Source organism: Neolamprologus multifasciatus, chromosome 8 (genome assembly GCF_963576455.1).
Source record: "Neolamprologus multifasciatus chromosome 8, fNeoMul1.2, whole genome shotgun sequence".
NCBI classification, from domain to species: Eukaryota; Metazoa; Chordata; class Actinopteri; order Cichliformes; family Cichlidae; genus Neolamprologus; species Neolamprologus multifasciatus.
In genome coordinates, this window is record NC_140446.1 from 8,460,538 (window position 1) to 8,478,346 (window position 17,809).

A 17,809-nucleotide genomic window follows, 5' to 3' on the forward strand; every position below is an offset into this window, starting at 1 on the left:
TCGTGTAAAATAGCTAATCCAAGACACACAGAAAGATTTTTAGAAAAATAAATAGTGTTTGTAAATATATTTATAGTTTCAGTTCTCCCCTTGTCAACTTTATAAGTGAGATAACAAAGTGGTAAACGCTGCTTACAAGACATATCTGTGATAAAAAAAAAAAAAACCAACAACTCGTGATATAGTTTCATTTCTATTGTGTGTGAACATGATGAAGATAGTGTGTATTCTTAATGAACACTAGTTCAGAGGTAATAGCTGTTTAATGGCTGTTTTCTGCCATGCTGTGATCTGTGTTTGACACTGAGTGTGTGATTTTAAAGTGCTTAGACACTCAGCACACACAATTACTCTGAGTTTAATGAAGTGTGGAGGTATGCAGTGTCTACTCAAACCTAAACTGGGGCAAAGGAAAATGGAGTGAGGGAGGGTGTAGATGTCTGAGTGCGGGACTGCAGATTTGCTAGAAATAGTGCCAATATGATACCTTTGTTATTTACTAAGTATTAAAACAATAACAAAAGAGCCCATTTAATGACTTTATAAAGGAGCATGTGATGATGGAAGTTCATCACTATGACCAATTCAAATCTAGAGTCACTGAACACTTAGGTACGGCTTTTCAATAGCTTGTTAACACAAACATCTAATCAACCAATCACACAACATAAACTTGATGCATATAAGCATGTAGACAGCCTGCTGAAGTTCAAACCGAGTATCAGAATGGGGAAGAAAGGTGATTTAAGGGACTTTGAATGCGACATGGCTGTTGGGCTGGTCTGACTATTTCAGAAGCTGGTATTAACCTCCTAGGACCTGGCGTCCACATATGTGGACATCACATTTTGGGTTATTTAGACCAAAATACTCAATTTTGCTCTACAAGGGCCTGATATCCACTTACGAGGACATTATACTGCTGCTGTTCTATCGAAATTTTAAACGAATATTCTCATATGTGTCTCTTATTTTTCTCAGAAACAAAAATTAGGTAAAACAAATTTTTAGTAATTCTTTGTTTTTACATTCATCAGGTCCCAATAAGCGCAAATATCAAAGAGAAATTAAAAATGCATGCTGTGGAAGAGTTCAGGTCTTAGGAGGTTAAAATACTTTCTTAATGGCAGAGCAGAATGACCTGACTGCTTTGAGCTGAAAAGAAGGGAAGAATAACTCAAATAGCTCATGATTACAGATAATATATACAGATGAGCATCTCTGAACACACAACGTCTTTAAGAATGTTGGGCTACAGCAGCAGAAGACCACACTGGCTGCCACTCCTGACAGCTAACAGGAAGCCAGAGATACAACTCACCAAAATTGGAAAAGTGAAGACTGGGAAAACATTGCCTCGTCTAACGAGTCTCAGTATTTGCTGCAAGTTGTAGGGTCAGATTTTGGCATAAACACCATGAAAGTATGGGCCATCCCCTTATCTCAGTGGTTAAGGCTGCCGATGGTGCAATGCTCTGGGGGATGTTTTCCTGGAACTCTTTGGGCCTTTTGGTACCAACTGTTGCTGACAATCTCTATTCTTTTATGACACCAGTTCACCAGCAAAATAATGCATCATTTATGCATCACCTCAAATCTCAAAGTGGTTTCTTGAACATGGAAATATTCTTTGTGTTCACAGATGGGAAATAAAATATATAAACATGTCATCAAAACATATGGCTGCTTGTATTTTGCTTGTGTAGCCCAACATGCACATTGAGACACAGTGTCTCAGTCTGGGTCAAACTACTGGCAAGTTCTGCTATAACCAAAAAACATGAAACTAGACCATTTATTTTGTATTTTATGAACATATGCTGACATATGTTGTCCTCTTTTCATTGGCCAAGACCACTGCTTCACAGGGTTTTTTTTGAATGCATACTGAAACAGAGCCACCAACACTGTGTCACTGGAATTGCACAGTTTTCATCTATTTAGAGCCACACCACTACATTTCATGAGACAATGCTGTGGTATAAACATCTGTGACCATGTATTTGCTTACATCTATGTATTTATTAAGCTGTGCGTGTGTTTGTGTTGCCATGTGTACCTATCTGTGTGATTGGACTGACGCCTGCAGGGCACAGTGTTGCGGACACAGGTACCCGTGCCTGGGTCTACATTCTCAACCATGACGAACGGATGCTCCTCCAGCGTAGCCACGGTCAGGTGACGATCATCAGACACATGCTCCAGGAAGTTGCCATACCGAGGCCAGATAGGGTAGCGAACTTGGAGGACGCCCCGGGCATACGTACCCACCTGAGCAAGAAGCGTGAGAGACAAAGATCTCATTGGTATCACATGTGAGTCCCGACCTTCGTGTCAACACCTTCCCTCTTCACCTACCCTGCCATTCCTAACTTCACAGGATGAATAATTTTTATAAAAATTTTATAATGAAAAAATGCATGCGCTGACCTGGAGGAAGAGGATAAGAAGATCAAAGGAGAGTAGGGCTCATTAACACATGCTGAGGAGACTTAAAAGTGTTTGAGAAAGACTTTTACTGGGGAGGAAAAACCCCTCAGAAACTTAAAGAGTAAACCAACTGTATCACATTAATAATACAGCCCAGCATGTGCTGCTTTCGCTGTGTGTTCATTTTGTTGACTGATTATTCAATTAATAATTTTCCCTTTTTTTAAACTAATAAACATTTCGAAATGTCACTATTCATAATGGTAACTGTTCAAGTGATTACCGCTATTTATTTTGTGTGTTTTTTCTGCCTTTTGTGTGTTTAAAAGATTTGCTGCATTTGTAGAGCCGGTGTAAGTAAAGCTCACTGAACTGAAAATAAATGAACAAACTGAGATTCTGACAGATTTGGTAACAAGATTGCTACTGAAAGAAAGGAATAGACTGCGTATTTTAATGTCACGGAAGCCACTTTTGCACCAGAATTGCTGTACAATGTCACATCACGCAATGGATAGTCCCATAGATGTCGGCGCTAAGCTCAACGAAACTCTCCCCATGAGGAGCAAGACTGTTTGTCACATCAGCCAACCTAATGAGGCGTGCTGAGCTTGGCCAGCGCTGACTTACTGCATATGAAACTCACTCCCTTACAGATTTAATGAGACCTCTTTTTCATACCAACTCTTGATTCTTTCTTCACCTTAGTCATACTAATGGTTTTCCTTCGTCATACATGGGCGACTTAAGGATCTGTATAAAGGTGCAGCACATAAGGCTGTGATTTGTTTCTGTGCGCCGTCTGTGAACGACAGAATGGCGGAAATGCCAGTTTTGAAGATCAGTCATTTGAATTTATGGGATCCTCGTGTGTCTGAGCAACTTAAGCAAAGTGCTTTCACTGCCGTTCGGGCACTCACTGGACCAATCATTGAATACTGGGTTAAAATATGGTGTGATGATCGAATGTGCCACACTCTTATCTATCAATCCGGTCAGGCATTTACCTTGCTAAAAAAAGAGTCTCTTTGTCAATGCCAAAACAGCACTAGCAGCTTTATGTTTGGAGTTACTTTTGTCTTTGAAAATACATTTTAAAACACGTCAGTTTACTCGCTCTCTTTTTGGCTGTTTCTGCAGCTATTTTTCTCTTTTTTTACACATTTTATTGTCTATGAAAAGTGACAAATAATGACTTCTTTCTGCTGACTTCTGTTAATTCAAAACCACTGCCAAGAACCAAAGAGTCATGATTCTAGGATTCACTGAGCGAGTGATAACAATAAGCTGTGAATAACAGATCCTTCAATTTTTTGCAACAGAGCCAGAGAAACTTTCATTACTCTCCCCATCCTAAACTTGTTTAGTTTTTCAAATTCAGAAAAAAGGCGCTACTAAACAGTAAAATGTCTACTGTTAGAGCTTCCTGTTTTGCAGTTCCTTCAAAATAAAAGGGTACTTATTGAGCCTGAAAATGAACTGTGTTTTAGTTCTTTCTTGTATTTAAATGTAGTTACTGTCTCGCGGTTATAGTGTTTGCCATTTGTGTTTAGCTCCTTGTGTTTTCCTTGTATTGTAGTTTATTATTCTCGCCTCCTCTGTGTCACTGGAATCTTGTTCACTGTAATTTTTCATGCATCTTATTTTAATTTAGATGTTCTTGTTATTTCCTCATTTATTTTCACAGTCAATCGGGAAATATTTCCTGATTTAACTCTCTGTTAATTATCTTGATTATGTGCACCTGTACCCTGTTCCCCACCTGTTTCCACTTCTCTAATCACCCCTCTGTATATAAATAGTCCCATCTTACCTTTATTGTTTGTGTACCTCACCCAGGGTGTGCTTTGCTTTCCTGGCCAAATGATGAATGATTGCTTGTTGACTTTTGTTTTGTTTGCTTTGTGGAGTTTTGAATTTAGCCTAATAGAAGTTTCTGTTAGTTTGGCTCTGGATGCCTTGGGTCCTGTGTTTTTTATTTCCAACTTTCTGCTACCATAAAACAGTTTTGTTTTTTTGTTGGGACAATCTCACTTTAGGTCAGTTAGAGTCAATTTCAGGACAATGGTGAAGTGAAAAGGCTATACTGCACATAGCTTGTGTTTTTGCCAGTAAGTCCTATTCAGGATGCACTTCACCCCTACAAATTCACCATACAGTAGTCAGGTTTTCCCAGCATTAGCTGGCTTCACAAAACCTAAAACCCAAGTTGGAGATAATGGATAGCAATTTCCTTTATCAAGCTTCAGGCTCTATGTGTGCTCATATAAAATGAGGGTGTCCGATACATCATTCGACTCTTCCTATGCACAAAATGGATCGATGGAGCACAGTCTGTTCCAGTCATACACATTATCAGTGGAAAAGGTGATGGTGCTCTCTAAAGAATACAACACTATTGCTGCAAGTGAGATTAATGTTACAGGAAATCATTAATCAAAACTTCAGAGCAGTTAAATAAATATATATTAATGTGAGTTACTGTGTCCGCTCTCTGTGCTGCAGCAGTTTAGAGCTGCGAAACTAAACAGTATATATTTAAACACTGAATGTTGTTTGGTGTGTTCAGTTCTGACATTGTCCCATATCTTAATAAAGAAAAATCAATAAATCAATTATTTTATTGATCAATAGGTATTTTTAGTGATAAATAGCCAAGAAATCTAACTGATCAATTTCAGTTGCAGATGCAGCACTGTGAAAAATATTAGTTTAGGACTAAATGTAAATCCTTTAATTCAAAGTCCTTTAAATTCCTGAGACACTGGGATACCAACAGTTTGCACTACTGTAACAGAGGGGTTAAGCTCTACAGGTTGCACAAAAAAAAACCTACTCCTTTGGCAAGTATCATACCAACAGGATACTGCAAATGAAACAATATGCAAAATTGTGGCCTCCCAGCCAATTTTAAACTGAAACTCTGAGGATAATCAGCTCCAGATCAGATTATGTGTTCGCTGTAAGTTACCATGGTGATCTAGCCATGTTAAAACAAAGGAAAGGGGAAGAAAAGAGATCCTCCTCCACTTTATATTCGACTTACCTCACTTATACCCCTCTTGTCTACTCTTTGGGGTTGGGCAAGAAGTCTGTTTTTTTTTAAACATTGCAGATCTGTTGTTAATAAAAATAAAAGGCAGAAAGTAGCAGAGCTGTGTGACAATTCACATCTCCCATGTATATAATTTTATTGATTATCGCTGCTTTGTATTGACTGTTAAGTCTATAGGTGTAAAATTGATACAAGATAAGACCTGGGAGAGGATCCTGGCAGTGAAAGGGGACAAAATGTCACCCAGCAGCACCCTTCAGATGATGATAAGGAATAACAGCATGTTAAACTGTCAGGCTGTCACAATGAAAAGAGAGAAGCTTGAAAAGAGCAAATACTCCACGACATGTCGTTATAACGGATGAGATACCTGACACAAAGAGGAGAGGGAGAACGGTGAGAGATCGGGCTGTAATGAGATGGGATTGAAAAGGAGGGAGAGGATTCGCAAAATTTAGATGCTTGTATGGCATCTTGTGAGATGTCTTGTTATCTGTAACTTGTGTGAATGTCAATACCTGTGCTCGGGGACTAACATGGGGAGGGAGAATATGTGATTTTTAGGATCTACAAGCACAGGCGATCCTAACCCCACTTCAGCACAATGACATGTCCATGTTCATACACATATACACGCACACACCAGCCAGGAGGTGACATTGATAAAGTAGGTTGGTCTTTCCAGGGCAGAAATAAATGAGTTCAACTGTAGCTGTGAGATTATGTTTAGGTCTCTCTGTTCAGTCTGTTTTTCAATACACCCTCAGGCTTCGACTGCGTGTGTGCGCTTGTGTGCGTAAAAGGGATTGAAAACACTCCCTAGGCTGCGAGGCATGGTTATGAGGAAACAGAAAGAAGGATCCATCCTCACCAGGAAACAAAGATGCACACTTCTATTGATCTGAAATAATGATGTCAAACTTCAAGTCTGATGCAGTTTTTCAGGTGTAAACTATCAGCATTTATCCAGATTAGATGTTTAAGTTGGATGCTTTCACACTTAGAGGCTGTGATTCTGAGCCTATTGAAGTAATGTCCATCATTTTTGGTAAAAAACTGTGCTCTTCTCATGTCATGACAAGCCTGAGGACACAGGCATGATACACATACCCACACCAACTCTTATGATGTCTGTTAAAAAGTGCGAACATTTTGAAGGAGAAACAAAATCCCAGATTTTATTTTAAATGCATTTTGTCTTGCCCTGCTCATGGTGTGTTTCTGTGCCAGTGTGTGTAATTCAGTTAAAGCTTCTCAGTACCTTGTCCCAGATTCTGTCCCGGTCCAAAGAAATGATAACCATAGAAGGGTTTGAGAGGAAGCCTTGGTTGTTGAACGACAGATCTCTTCTCTCCCAAGTCACATTCAGCATGTGTCTAATCCCAACAGAAACATAAACAGTATGCAATCAAGGAAGTTTGACTTCTGCTTTCTAGAAATCAAAATATGCATATTCATTCACACGGATGCATGCATATACAATGATCACCTGCTAATTAAATCTAAAGCTCCCCCTAGGAGCTTAATCTAATGTAGGAGACTGGAAGTAGCTCATTAGGCGATGATAGCGGCAGGTGATTGGTCTGACAGCCTAGTGTTCCCACTGAGTGATTTCACTGTCTCTTAATACATTAATCCATGACAGACTAGACTGTTTATAATGAAACCAAATTAATTAGCATTTCAGACCACATGCTAAATAGGCGCTATACTCGGTCCGTGACGTATACGCACAAATTTCAATGAGTAACAAAACTGTTAATTCCTCTAGAAGTTAAATAAGTTAAAAGTTTTCCAGGCAACACTAATGAAAAAGTCATACAGACAGGCTTTACATCAATCATCAGCGGATTAAATTCTGCTTATTAAAATCTGCAATCACAAAAAAATAACTACTATGATACATATTGAAGCTTTTGGGAACATAAGGAAAACAAGTAACACCTGCATAGTGTTGCTTCACCTGAACAGAGTGTAGTTGTCTGAGTGTTTAGCCGGCTTGTTGCAGTCACCGTGTCCCTCGGGGATGAAACCATATTGCCGCTTGAAACTGTCTGCCCCTTTGGCTACGATGGCGACACCCTCCCTCACTCTCTGCCGCAAGCTTTTCCTCCACTGGTCGGTAATCACACCGATTACACCTATAGGAAAGCTGGCAGGTGGAGAGCTGTCAGGGTTGCCCACGGCCAGACTGGGGAGGATCCAGATGTAGCCTGGCCCCAACAGACCAACCTCAGCGGCATTTTTAAAAAGGTACTGCGCCTCTTCGTGTGAGCAGTACGCCAGCAGAACCTGGGAGTCCAACTGCAGACGGACGATAAATCAGAATATCCTGAGCACGCTGCACTACTAAGTCATCAGAAGCAGCTAACTTGGTAGATGTTTACTAAGTTTGCATACAACAAAAGAAGCAGCTCTCATTAAAGAGGAAAGCTCACGGTGTCCACAAGATGCCTCGTCTCCCCAGCTGCTGCAATATTGAACACCTAGAGCTAACTTCCCTGTTTTAAGCAATATCAGGGTCTGCATATGGAGGCAGGAGGGATGCCTGTGGCAAATTTTCCAAGTCTGCCACCAGAACACAGCTTGTTTCCCATTTGGGAGGTTTGTGTTTTGCTTTGTTCTCGCAGGCTGATTACTTTCCTTTTCACTCATTTTGTACTTTTCACTTTTTACTCACTATTTGGTCAGTTCTGAGCACTGAAAACGACTCCAAAAACATATTGCTTCGTGTTAAATTACATGTTAATGTTAAAAAGATTAGTGCTGCAACATTATGCTTCAGGGTACCCACCCCGAACCAGTGCCATTACTTCGAACAGAGACAAAATGTCATAGCCGTCAACAGACAAAGCTAATAACATTTTAGTCTATCTCTGTGTGAAAGCCTTACAACAGATTGGTGACCTGGCCAGGGTGTACCCCATCGCTCATCCTATGACACCTGGGATAGGCTCAAACCCCCCAAAATCCCAGTAATCAAACTATATTTCTCTCTTCCTTATGGAGATCTAAATATTACATCTACATTTATTAAATTTCCTAAAATTGCTACTTGCCTCCTGCCCCTGCGTTTCATGCATAATGCCCATTAAAACAGAAAAACAGTAGCTTGTGATTTAATCTCCCAGATAATATAATCCCTTAACATTTCAAAGTGACTTGTTGTACCTGCTGAAGCATGCGTTTGAGCTTCATGTCATTTGCTCCAACTGACATTTCCAGAGACAGGATATCCTGCACATTCCACAAGAAGTAGGAAGTATCTGTGTAGGACTGAACTATATCCACAAAGGTGTCGTAGCCTGGCATTAGGCTGGTGATCACAGCAAATTCGCCCCAGTCATACTCCTCCATCATCTGAAACAGACACATGCAGAATTATCAATATCTGCTGCAAGAAAAAATATTGTCACATCCTCTAAGGTGCAGTAAAAGTAAAGAAGTAGAGTAAATGGTAAAGCCTAACTTAGACAAATATATTATTTTTTAAAGAGTAGATTAATATATCTACTGTCCTAATATCCATTCCTGGAATTCCGTTCTGCTATTATGGGTCATCAATGTCTGAATTTTGCATCTTAAAAAATCATGTTCAGTTCTTCCAAATGATCTCTCCTCATTGAGCTACCAATCACAAGGGGAAAAGGTACAGTTAGTGAGTGGGCCCTGGAGCTGTTGCTAGGTGAAACAGGTCACAAAGAGGGTGCTGCTTTAGTCGCTAGCAGATTGCAGCAGTCAGCTGTAATTTGCATAAAGGTGCCGACATGTCTGAAAACACTTTTGAAAGGCTAAAGGTTAGTAAAATTTGCTGCAGCCAGCACGTTTCCAAAAACACAACTTTTGCTAAAGGTTAGTAAAATTTGCTGCAGCCAGCACGTTTCCAAAAACACAACTTTTGCTCTGTAGACAAACATTCTCCGTTTCTGGTTTTTCATTTTTCAGTCTCAATATTGTTTGGCGAGTACCTTATGCGTGTCTGCAAACATGATCTATGCATGATAGGTGCAACTGCTGCAAGTTGCAAGTGACCAAAGCAATCACAAGGAGGCTTTTTCTTTTACCCTCAGCAACCACTGATTACATGAGTTTCTTCACAAATAAAATTTTTATCATTACAGAAAAAATTACCAATAATCATCCCACAGATGTAATATTATCAACAGCTACTCTTAGTACCATTGATGTTAAGTTAGACTCTTTTTCTCCAATCGATCTTTCTGAGTTAACTTCAATAATTACTTCCTCCAAACCATCAACGTGTCTTTTAGACCCCATTCCTACAAAACTGCTCAAAGAAGTCCTGCCATTGATTAATTCTTCGATCTTATATATGATCAACCTATCTCTAATAACCGGCTATGTACCACAGGCCTTCAAGGTGGCTGCAGTTAAACCTTTACTCAAAAAGCCATCTCTAGACCCAGCAGTCTTAGCTAATTATAGGCCAATCTCCAACCTTCCTTTCATATCAAAAATCCTTGAAATAGTAGTTGTCAAACAGCTAACAGATCATCTGCAGAGGAATGGTTTATTTGAAGAGTTTCAGTCAGGTTTCAGAGTTCATCACAGCACAGAAACAGCTTTAGTGAAGGTTACAAATGATCTTCTTATGGCCTCTGACAGTGGACTCATATCTGTGCTTGTCCTTCTTGACCTTAGTGCAGCATTCGATACTGTTGACCATAATATCCTATTAGAGCAATTAGAACATGCTGTAGGTATTACAGGTATTGCACTGCAGTGGTTTGTATCATATCTATCTAATAGACTCCAATTTGTGCATGTAAATGGAGAGTCCTCTTCACACACTGAGGTTAATTATGGAGTTCCACAGGGTTCGGTGCTAGGACCAATTCTGTTTACATTATACATGCTTCCCCTAGGCAGCATCATTAGAAGACATAGCATACATTTTCACTGCTATGCAGATGACACCCAGCTCTATCTGTCCATGAAGCCAGATAACACACACCAATTAGTTAAACTGCAGGAATGTCTTAAAGACATAAAGACTTGGATGGCCACTAACTTTCTGCTTCTTAACTCAGATAAAACTGAGGTCATTGTACTCGGCGCTGAAAAGCTTAGAAATATGGTATCTAACCAGATTCTTACTCTGGATGGCATTACCTTGGCCTCCAGTAACACTGTGAGGAACCTTGGAGTCATTTTTGACCAGGATATGTCCTTCAACGCACATATTAAACAAATATGTAAGACTGTGTTCTTCCATTTGCGCAACATCTCTAAAATTAGAAATATCCTGTCTCAGAGTGACGCTGAAAAACTAGTTCATGCATTTATTACTTCCAGGCTGGACTACTGCAATTCATTATTATCAGGATGTCCAAAAAACTCACTGAAAAGCCTTCAGCTAATCCAAAATGCTGCAGCAAGAGTACTGACAGGGACTAGAAAGAGAGAGCATATTTCTCCTGTTTTGGCTTCCCTTCATTGGCTTCCTGTTAAATCCAGAATTGAATTCAAAATCCTGCTCCTCACATACAAGGTCTTAAATAATCAGGCCCCATCTTATCTTAATGACCTTGTAGTACCATATCACCCTATTAGAGCACTTCGCTCCCGCTCTGCAGGCCTACTTGTTGTTCCTAGAGTATTTAAAAGTAGAATGAGAGGCAGAGCCTTCAGTTTTCAGGCCCCTCTTCTGTGGAACCAGCTTCCAGTTTGGATTCGGGAGACAGACACTATCTCTACTTTTAAGATTAGGCTTAAAACTTTCCTTTTTGCTAAAGCATATTCCCATATGCCGGAGGTTTCTTCCTGTTAAAAGGGAGTTTTTCCTTCCCACTGTTGCCAAAGTGCTTGCTCATAGGGGGTCATATGATTATTGGGTTTTTCTCTGTATCTATGAAGCGCCTTGAGGCGACTTTTGTTGTGATTTGGCGCTATATAAATAAAATTGAATTGAATTGAATTGAAGGGGTAAAGGCAATTGATTGCACAAAGTGTCATGGAGCTGTTTTTTGGACTAAGGTTTTTCTGTTGTGAACTCTGAATTCTTGTTGTTGTTGTTGTAGTTGTTGTTTAACATTATGTTGGTTTTCAGAAATGTGGCAACGAGAATGAAAAAGTATCTTGATTCCTCGATGTTTCAGTTTCTGGTTCTTTCTGTGTTTTCTTTTGATAGTCTGTTTTCACCCGTGCTTTTTGTTGAGTTCTTCTTCACTTGTCTTTTCATCTTTTATTTGTTCCTGCTGTGTACTTGTTTCCCCTGGGCTCATTACCTCAGTCTCCTTGTTCGTGTATTCACTTCTCATTGCTCTATGCTTCCCTGTGATTTTGCCTGTGTTTCCATTCCCTATGAAATTATTCCTTGTGGCTAAAACTTTAGTTTACTACCATTTCGATTAAACAACTAAGACAAAGTGTTAACTAGTAAGCTTCAGAGGTGCAGAAAGGTTGTCATCTGACTTCTGGGTGTACAGAAGTCTATGGTAAAACGGTCCTCAGATGCCTGCACTGCAACCTTAGTAAACACACGACTTTAAGGTCACCTGGTGAAAATAAGGTCTACAGGTTTCAAAACACCAAGATGGCAGAAACCACTTTACTTAGCTTAAAGCCTCACAACAGCACTTCACCGACAAACGTATGAATCCAGTTGTTATGTCCAAGTAATTTGAATACTGTCTGTGGTATTGAGTTGCTTTTGGTTTGGTTTTGATTGTACGGCAGAAGTTATTCCTCTTTTTATTTAGAAATGTATCGAGAATTTCCCCCAGGGATCAATAAAGTATTCTGATTCTGATTCTGATAACTTTGGGTTTGACATCAAGACAGTAATGACAACATCAATCAAAAAATATACTTGTCAGACTCATCCCTCTTAAGATTTAATGAACTAGAATTTTCTTTCCCCAAAACTGAAAGAATTAAGTTTTTGCCAGCTTTAACATGATGCACTTCCATACCTTGAATATGCAGTTGACCTGCTGCTCGAGGGAGACTCCCATCTGCAAGAAAGAGGATCCTTCCGCCTGCAATGAAAAAGAGTGCTTCATTCAATGCTTGTGGTTGTCATGGTTCTGAAGGTGGATGATGCAACAGCAGCTCAGAGCAGACTTCTTTAGCGGGGCCCATGCTTGCTGTCACAGAGGTTTAAAAAAGTGTTGAGATCGAGTACCCGACGGGTTTCATTTCATTTGCGTTGTGAAATATTTTCACCCATGGAAAAAAAAACTAAAATATTCTGAGTAAATCAGCACACAAAAAAAATCCTGGTACAGTGCTGAACCTGTCACAACAGAAGCCAAACTAACAAGATATTCACATGAACTTGCTCGCTTGTCCTCATTTTAGCAACATCTTAACACTGTTACAGCTGCAGAACAGTCTATTTAAATAATTAGTTCCCTTGTTCAGCTGTGAAACGGTCCATGTTAAAAGTCACCATGGAACAGTCTTACATAACCAATTAATTAAGAGCCAATAAAGACAAAGACAGGACTACATTTTAAGCGGGTGATGCACGGGTGATTGCATTTGAATTAGAAGATCTTTAGAGATTTCAGCGGTGTCTTTAAAAAACCTTAATTGGGCAGTTTAAAAAGTCACCAGAAGCACACCTTTATAGTTTTACACATATGACAGCAACTAGTTAGCAATAGCTCATTAACACCAGATAGCTGTCAAATATACCTGCACCCTATAGGAATAAATGTTCTATAAGGAAAAAATGCTTTTATTTTTTCCAGGGCTTTGATTCCCCAAATTGGCTCTGAAGTGGAAATATTCAGTCCTGCTGCTCTCTTTATGTTTTAGCCGTTAGCATACATTTTCACACCTAACTTAAGTTTACCTCCAAATGAACAAAATCCCTCTTAGCAGTGCACTCATACACAGACTAAGCATTGGCTGCACTTTGATTCAAACAGCCAAACCAGACAAAAGAGTTAACCAAAAATTTCCACAGTCTGGACACTGTGCCCCTATCTTTTTTTAGACCCGCATCTGTGATAGTTAAAAGAAGTTGGAGATCTAAGGGGCCTAATGGTGCTGCAGGGCATAAGCAGACCTGTGATGTAAGCAGGTGCAAGAATATGCAGGGTCTTGACACAAGTAGTGATATGTTTTAATTTAATAATGGGTGGAGATGGGGGGGTTGGTGCAAGAAACGCAGATCAGGGCAATATTGTCTTTTTAAAATATGTACATGGTATAGTACATGTACATATGCTATGTAACGCACAAGAGAAGAAGGCAAACAGAATGAATAAGAGAAAGAAGAGCTACTGTTAAACTGTCAAGTGCCATTAGGGACCAGGTCTCAGATCTTTTCAGTCTGTTCTCGTCTCAGAGGTGACTAACTGTCATCGCTCCTTCCTGTTGCTTTTCCCTCTCTCACAGCTCAGAGCCTCTGCAAAGCCCAAGAGAGTTCTGCAGCCTGAGGAATACCACAGAAGTATCACAGCCAGACTCTTTCACTCAATTTCTACCAGTTTTATCTCTGTCTGTGCTTGTTTGAAACTCACCTCTATCCAGAGTTGAAATGCTACCAGACATCGGACTGGGCTAGGCATCAAAATAGCTATAAAAATAGCAATACTGAGGCTGTCAGTGAATGAATAAAAAATGGCTGTGGATTGGCAGTCCTGGTTAGCTATAGTGCCCCACTTCAGCTAGTATGTCTATGCAGCGGTGAGGTGCATCATTAGAAGAGAAAAATACAATTAGTTGTGTCCGAGCTATTAAACAAGCTAATAACACGGTGACCTCCTCGGTCAAGTCGGTGCTTCATCACTATTCAGTTTGTCACATCAGAATCAAACATGTTTGAAGACATTCACTTTCTCCTCCATAGTGAAATCAAATGAGAATTACAACAAAATCCTCTTCTCGACTAACTCTCACAGTGACACACCCACACAAAGAGACAGAGTTCACCCTCCCTCTTTTCATCCTCCACTTCCCAGCCGTCTTGTTCTCACCACCTTGGCAGTGCGGCTGTCACACACAAGCGTAATTAGAAGTCCTACTGCAGCAGTGTATGGTAATATGACAGGGAGACTGTGGACATGGTGGCTGCTCACACACTCCTCTCCTTCCACGGGGAGAACTTTGTACTGTACCGTCCCTCAGTGGAGTGACTGGTGTCAGTCAAGCACACACAGATGCTCATTCACATATGGACACAAATGTATTACACAGTAATACCCAGACAGGTCTGCTAAATTTACCATTTTAATTGCTTAGCAAAGCCCCCTACCACAAATCACAGCCAAATATTAGCATCCCTTAATGATCTGATGGCCACAGTTAGTTCACAAATTACATCAATATGTATAAACATAATGATATTCTTAGCATGTATTTACACTCACAAGCCACTTTATTACGTGTTCAACTGCCCATTAATGCAAACATCTAATCAGCCAATCACATAGCAGAGACTTGAGACATGGTCAAGACAATCTGCTGAAATTCAGATGGGGGTAGAAATGGGATTTAACTGACTTTGAACATGGCCTGGTTCCTGGTGTTCCATAGGCTGGCCTTTTAGAAAGTGCCGGTCTCTTGGGATTTTCCCACACAAACATTTTTAGGCTTTACAGAGAATGGTCCAAAAAAAGGAGAAAAAAAATCCAGCGAGGGCAGACTACTTTGAGCTAATAGGAAGACAACAGTACCTCAAATAACCACGCATTACAATCAAGGTATGCAGAAGAGCATTGCTGAATGCACAACAGCTCAAACCATGAAGCAGCAGAAGACCACTTCTGTCAACTAAAGAAAAAAACACTGAGGCTGCAATTCACATACCTCACCAAAATTGCACAACCCAGTCCAACCCAGGAACTGAAGGTGAATCTAATAAAGTGGCCGGTGAGTGTATAGTGCAAAGCTTAACAAAAATGAGGCATGAAAGCCAGCTCTCCCCTCAAAATCTATATATTTTTTAAAAACTACACTAAAAATAAAGGCACTTTTCTGTAGGTACACCAAATGTGTAATATACTGAATGTGACAATTTAACAGGAAACCCCAATAAAGGTGTTTCTGTAAATGGTTCGCTGTCAAACACCATCTTTAAACCCTAGCTAGATTATAAAATATGATTCTCATCCACCCTTAACAATAACAACATGCCCGTGATAAAAGGTGCTTGCGTGTTAGCAGGAGCAACATGGCCCTATATGTCTAGCCCAAGGACACTTACGTTGGGACATGGAGAGGCCTGGGATTTAACCACTAACCCTGCAATTAGTGAACAACCTGCTCCACACAATCCAATGATTCTCCAAGTCTCTGCAGTGTCACTGGGGGTACAAGATATTCCCTCTTTTGGCGTTTTAATGATGCAGTAGTGATAAAATGTGCTTTCTAACATGTTAACTCCAAAGACAATGGCATATAATTTACATTATTTCTGAAATCTGAAATTCATACCCTCTAGAATGATAAAAAAAAAAATTCATCACCAAAAAAAAAGACAACTTTGTAATGAGTGAGCCGTGCTTATGAAAGGACAAACGGGCACAAATCACGCCAGTAAACTGCAAAGGTTTCGCATTTTTTGTTTCATTTTTCATTCCATGAAAAATTAGTTCCTACCTGACTCCCTGAATTTATGATACATACCATGGTACTTTTGCTCGAAGTTGGTTAAAAAATGTGGCAACATTTAACACCCTCTTGTCTGGGTGTAAAGTTTTGACAAAGCGTAAATGTGTTTTTCAATCATGATCATTTCAGTCTACACCTTTGGGTCTTTGACACTGAAAAATTGTTTATTGTAAGAAGGTAAAAATTGATGCATCTTTCTAAATATGCTAAGGCCGATGCACAAACAAAAAAAGGAAAGAAAGGAGGCTCTCTTCAATTTTTTTTTCATCAAGTTATCTGACATTAAAGCCACGATAATCACAGATATATATTTGAAGACATGGTCTTGGTGACAGCTTCTCTCTTGAAAGGGACTATATCTTCAAAACAAATTATCTCAGGCAGTATTTCAAAAGTAGTTGTGATGACTTGAGCATTAGAGACAGAATCAGATTATCTTTTGGTGCATTGGGGTTGGTGGAAGAAATCAAGCACCGTTAGCACATTCGATGGAAGTTGATGGAAATGGTTTTAGGGGACTTACTTGTCCTTTATATAGTGACATTTATCTCTTCATGATGTCAGGAAAAGTATTAAACTACTGAAATACTTTTATTACTACTTTGACCGACTGCCTTTTAGAAATTATTGGGTCATACTCGTTAAATTTGGCCATTAATGTGATTTTATTCCCAGCAATGGGAAACTGTATCCAGCGCGAATGCAGCAGCTCTGCGCTTCTCGTGACCTGTTTATAGAGTGCTGTGGTTTCTGGATCATGAGGCCGAGGGAGAGCCAGGAGGGAGGCGGTGGAGAGAGGAAACAGAGGTGCAGAAGGACAGACAGAGAAAGCGGGTCAGTCTGGCAGCAGAAACAAACCCCTAAAAAAGAAACGTACACTGATCCAGTGACAGTTGTCTGGCTCACATCATCACTTTGAACCAAAATCACGACCAGCGTGTGACCTTAGACTGCAGCCAGTCCTCAGACGGTAACCCTTGAATATAATCTTCCACTGACAGCCTCAAATTGTAATAGATGATCTTATATGCTCGAATGCTCGAACTCAACGCCTTCTTTGCTTCAAAAATCCATCATGTTCACAGTTAAAAGGCACTTTTGTCCGTGTTTACTGGCATCCACATAAAGCTGTCAGCTTTTCCTTTTTTTTAAACTGCAGACCGTATCATCGCCCGCCAGCGCAGTCGCTCATTATTTGATGTTTGTAACTGTAACAAACAAAAGCTTGTTTGTGAGTGATCAAACATTTATGGCGCAAAACAGAGAGATTTAATAGTGCTTCACGAGAGCAGATAAGAGCTGTCATCTGCAGTTAATTAATTCCTCCTTTCCCAAAATGTTTCACGGCGGCTATTAAAATAATTTACTATCCTCTGTCATTATTTTAAGAGTGAACTCAACCCAATTTACAAAAGCAATGATGCTCTTTATATTTATGTCAAGTGAAAACTATTTGTTTTGTTGTTTTTTTCAGAAAGACATTTTTTGAGATGAGGTGAGGTGATGAGGTAGTTTTTCTATCACGTCATTGCTATTATGTCCACTTCGCTGTGGACGTAATATGTTCCTATGCCTCGTGTTTTTTTTAATCTTTATCTCTTCAACTGCTTAAGTCTTTTCTTTGTAAGAAGTAATTGTCTTTTGTTTGCTTCTTGGATCAATTTAAAGGTTCTGAAAATTACGTGAATCATATATGTAGCCTACACATTAGCCAGATTCTAACCCATTAACACCCAT

At 39.7% G+C, this 17,809-nt stretch overlaps 1 protein-coding gene across 1 annotated transcript in view; it reads right to left on the minus strand.

The window, feature by feature from the left end:
• The window catches only part of LOC146512411 (glutamate receptor ionotropic, NMDA 2C-like), a 65,008-nt gene that overhangs the window by 25,945 nt on the left and 21,254 nt on the right, over positions 1-17,809 (minus strand). The window contains exons 5-9 of the mRNA XM_085170324.1: positions 12,421-12,486; positions 8,657-8,845; positions 7,449-7,789; positions 6,747-6,861; positions 2,060-2,271 (exon numbers count right to left, since the gene is read on the minus strand). Of these exons, the coding sequence (XP_085026450.1) occupies positions 2,060-2,271; positions 6,747-6,861; positions 7,449-7,789; positions 8,657-8,845; positions 12,421-12,486 (923 nt within the window). The remainder of the gene's footprint in view (positions 1-2,059; positions 2,272-6,746; positions 6,862-7,448; positions 7,790-8,656; positions 8,846-12,420; positions 12,487-17,809) is intronic.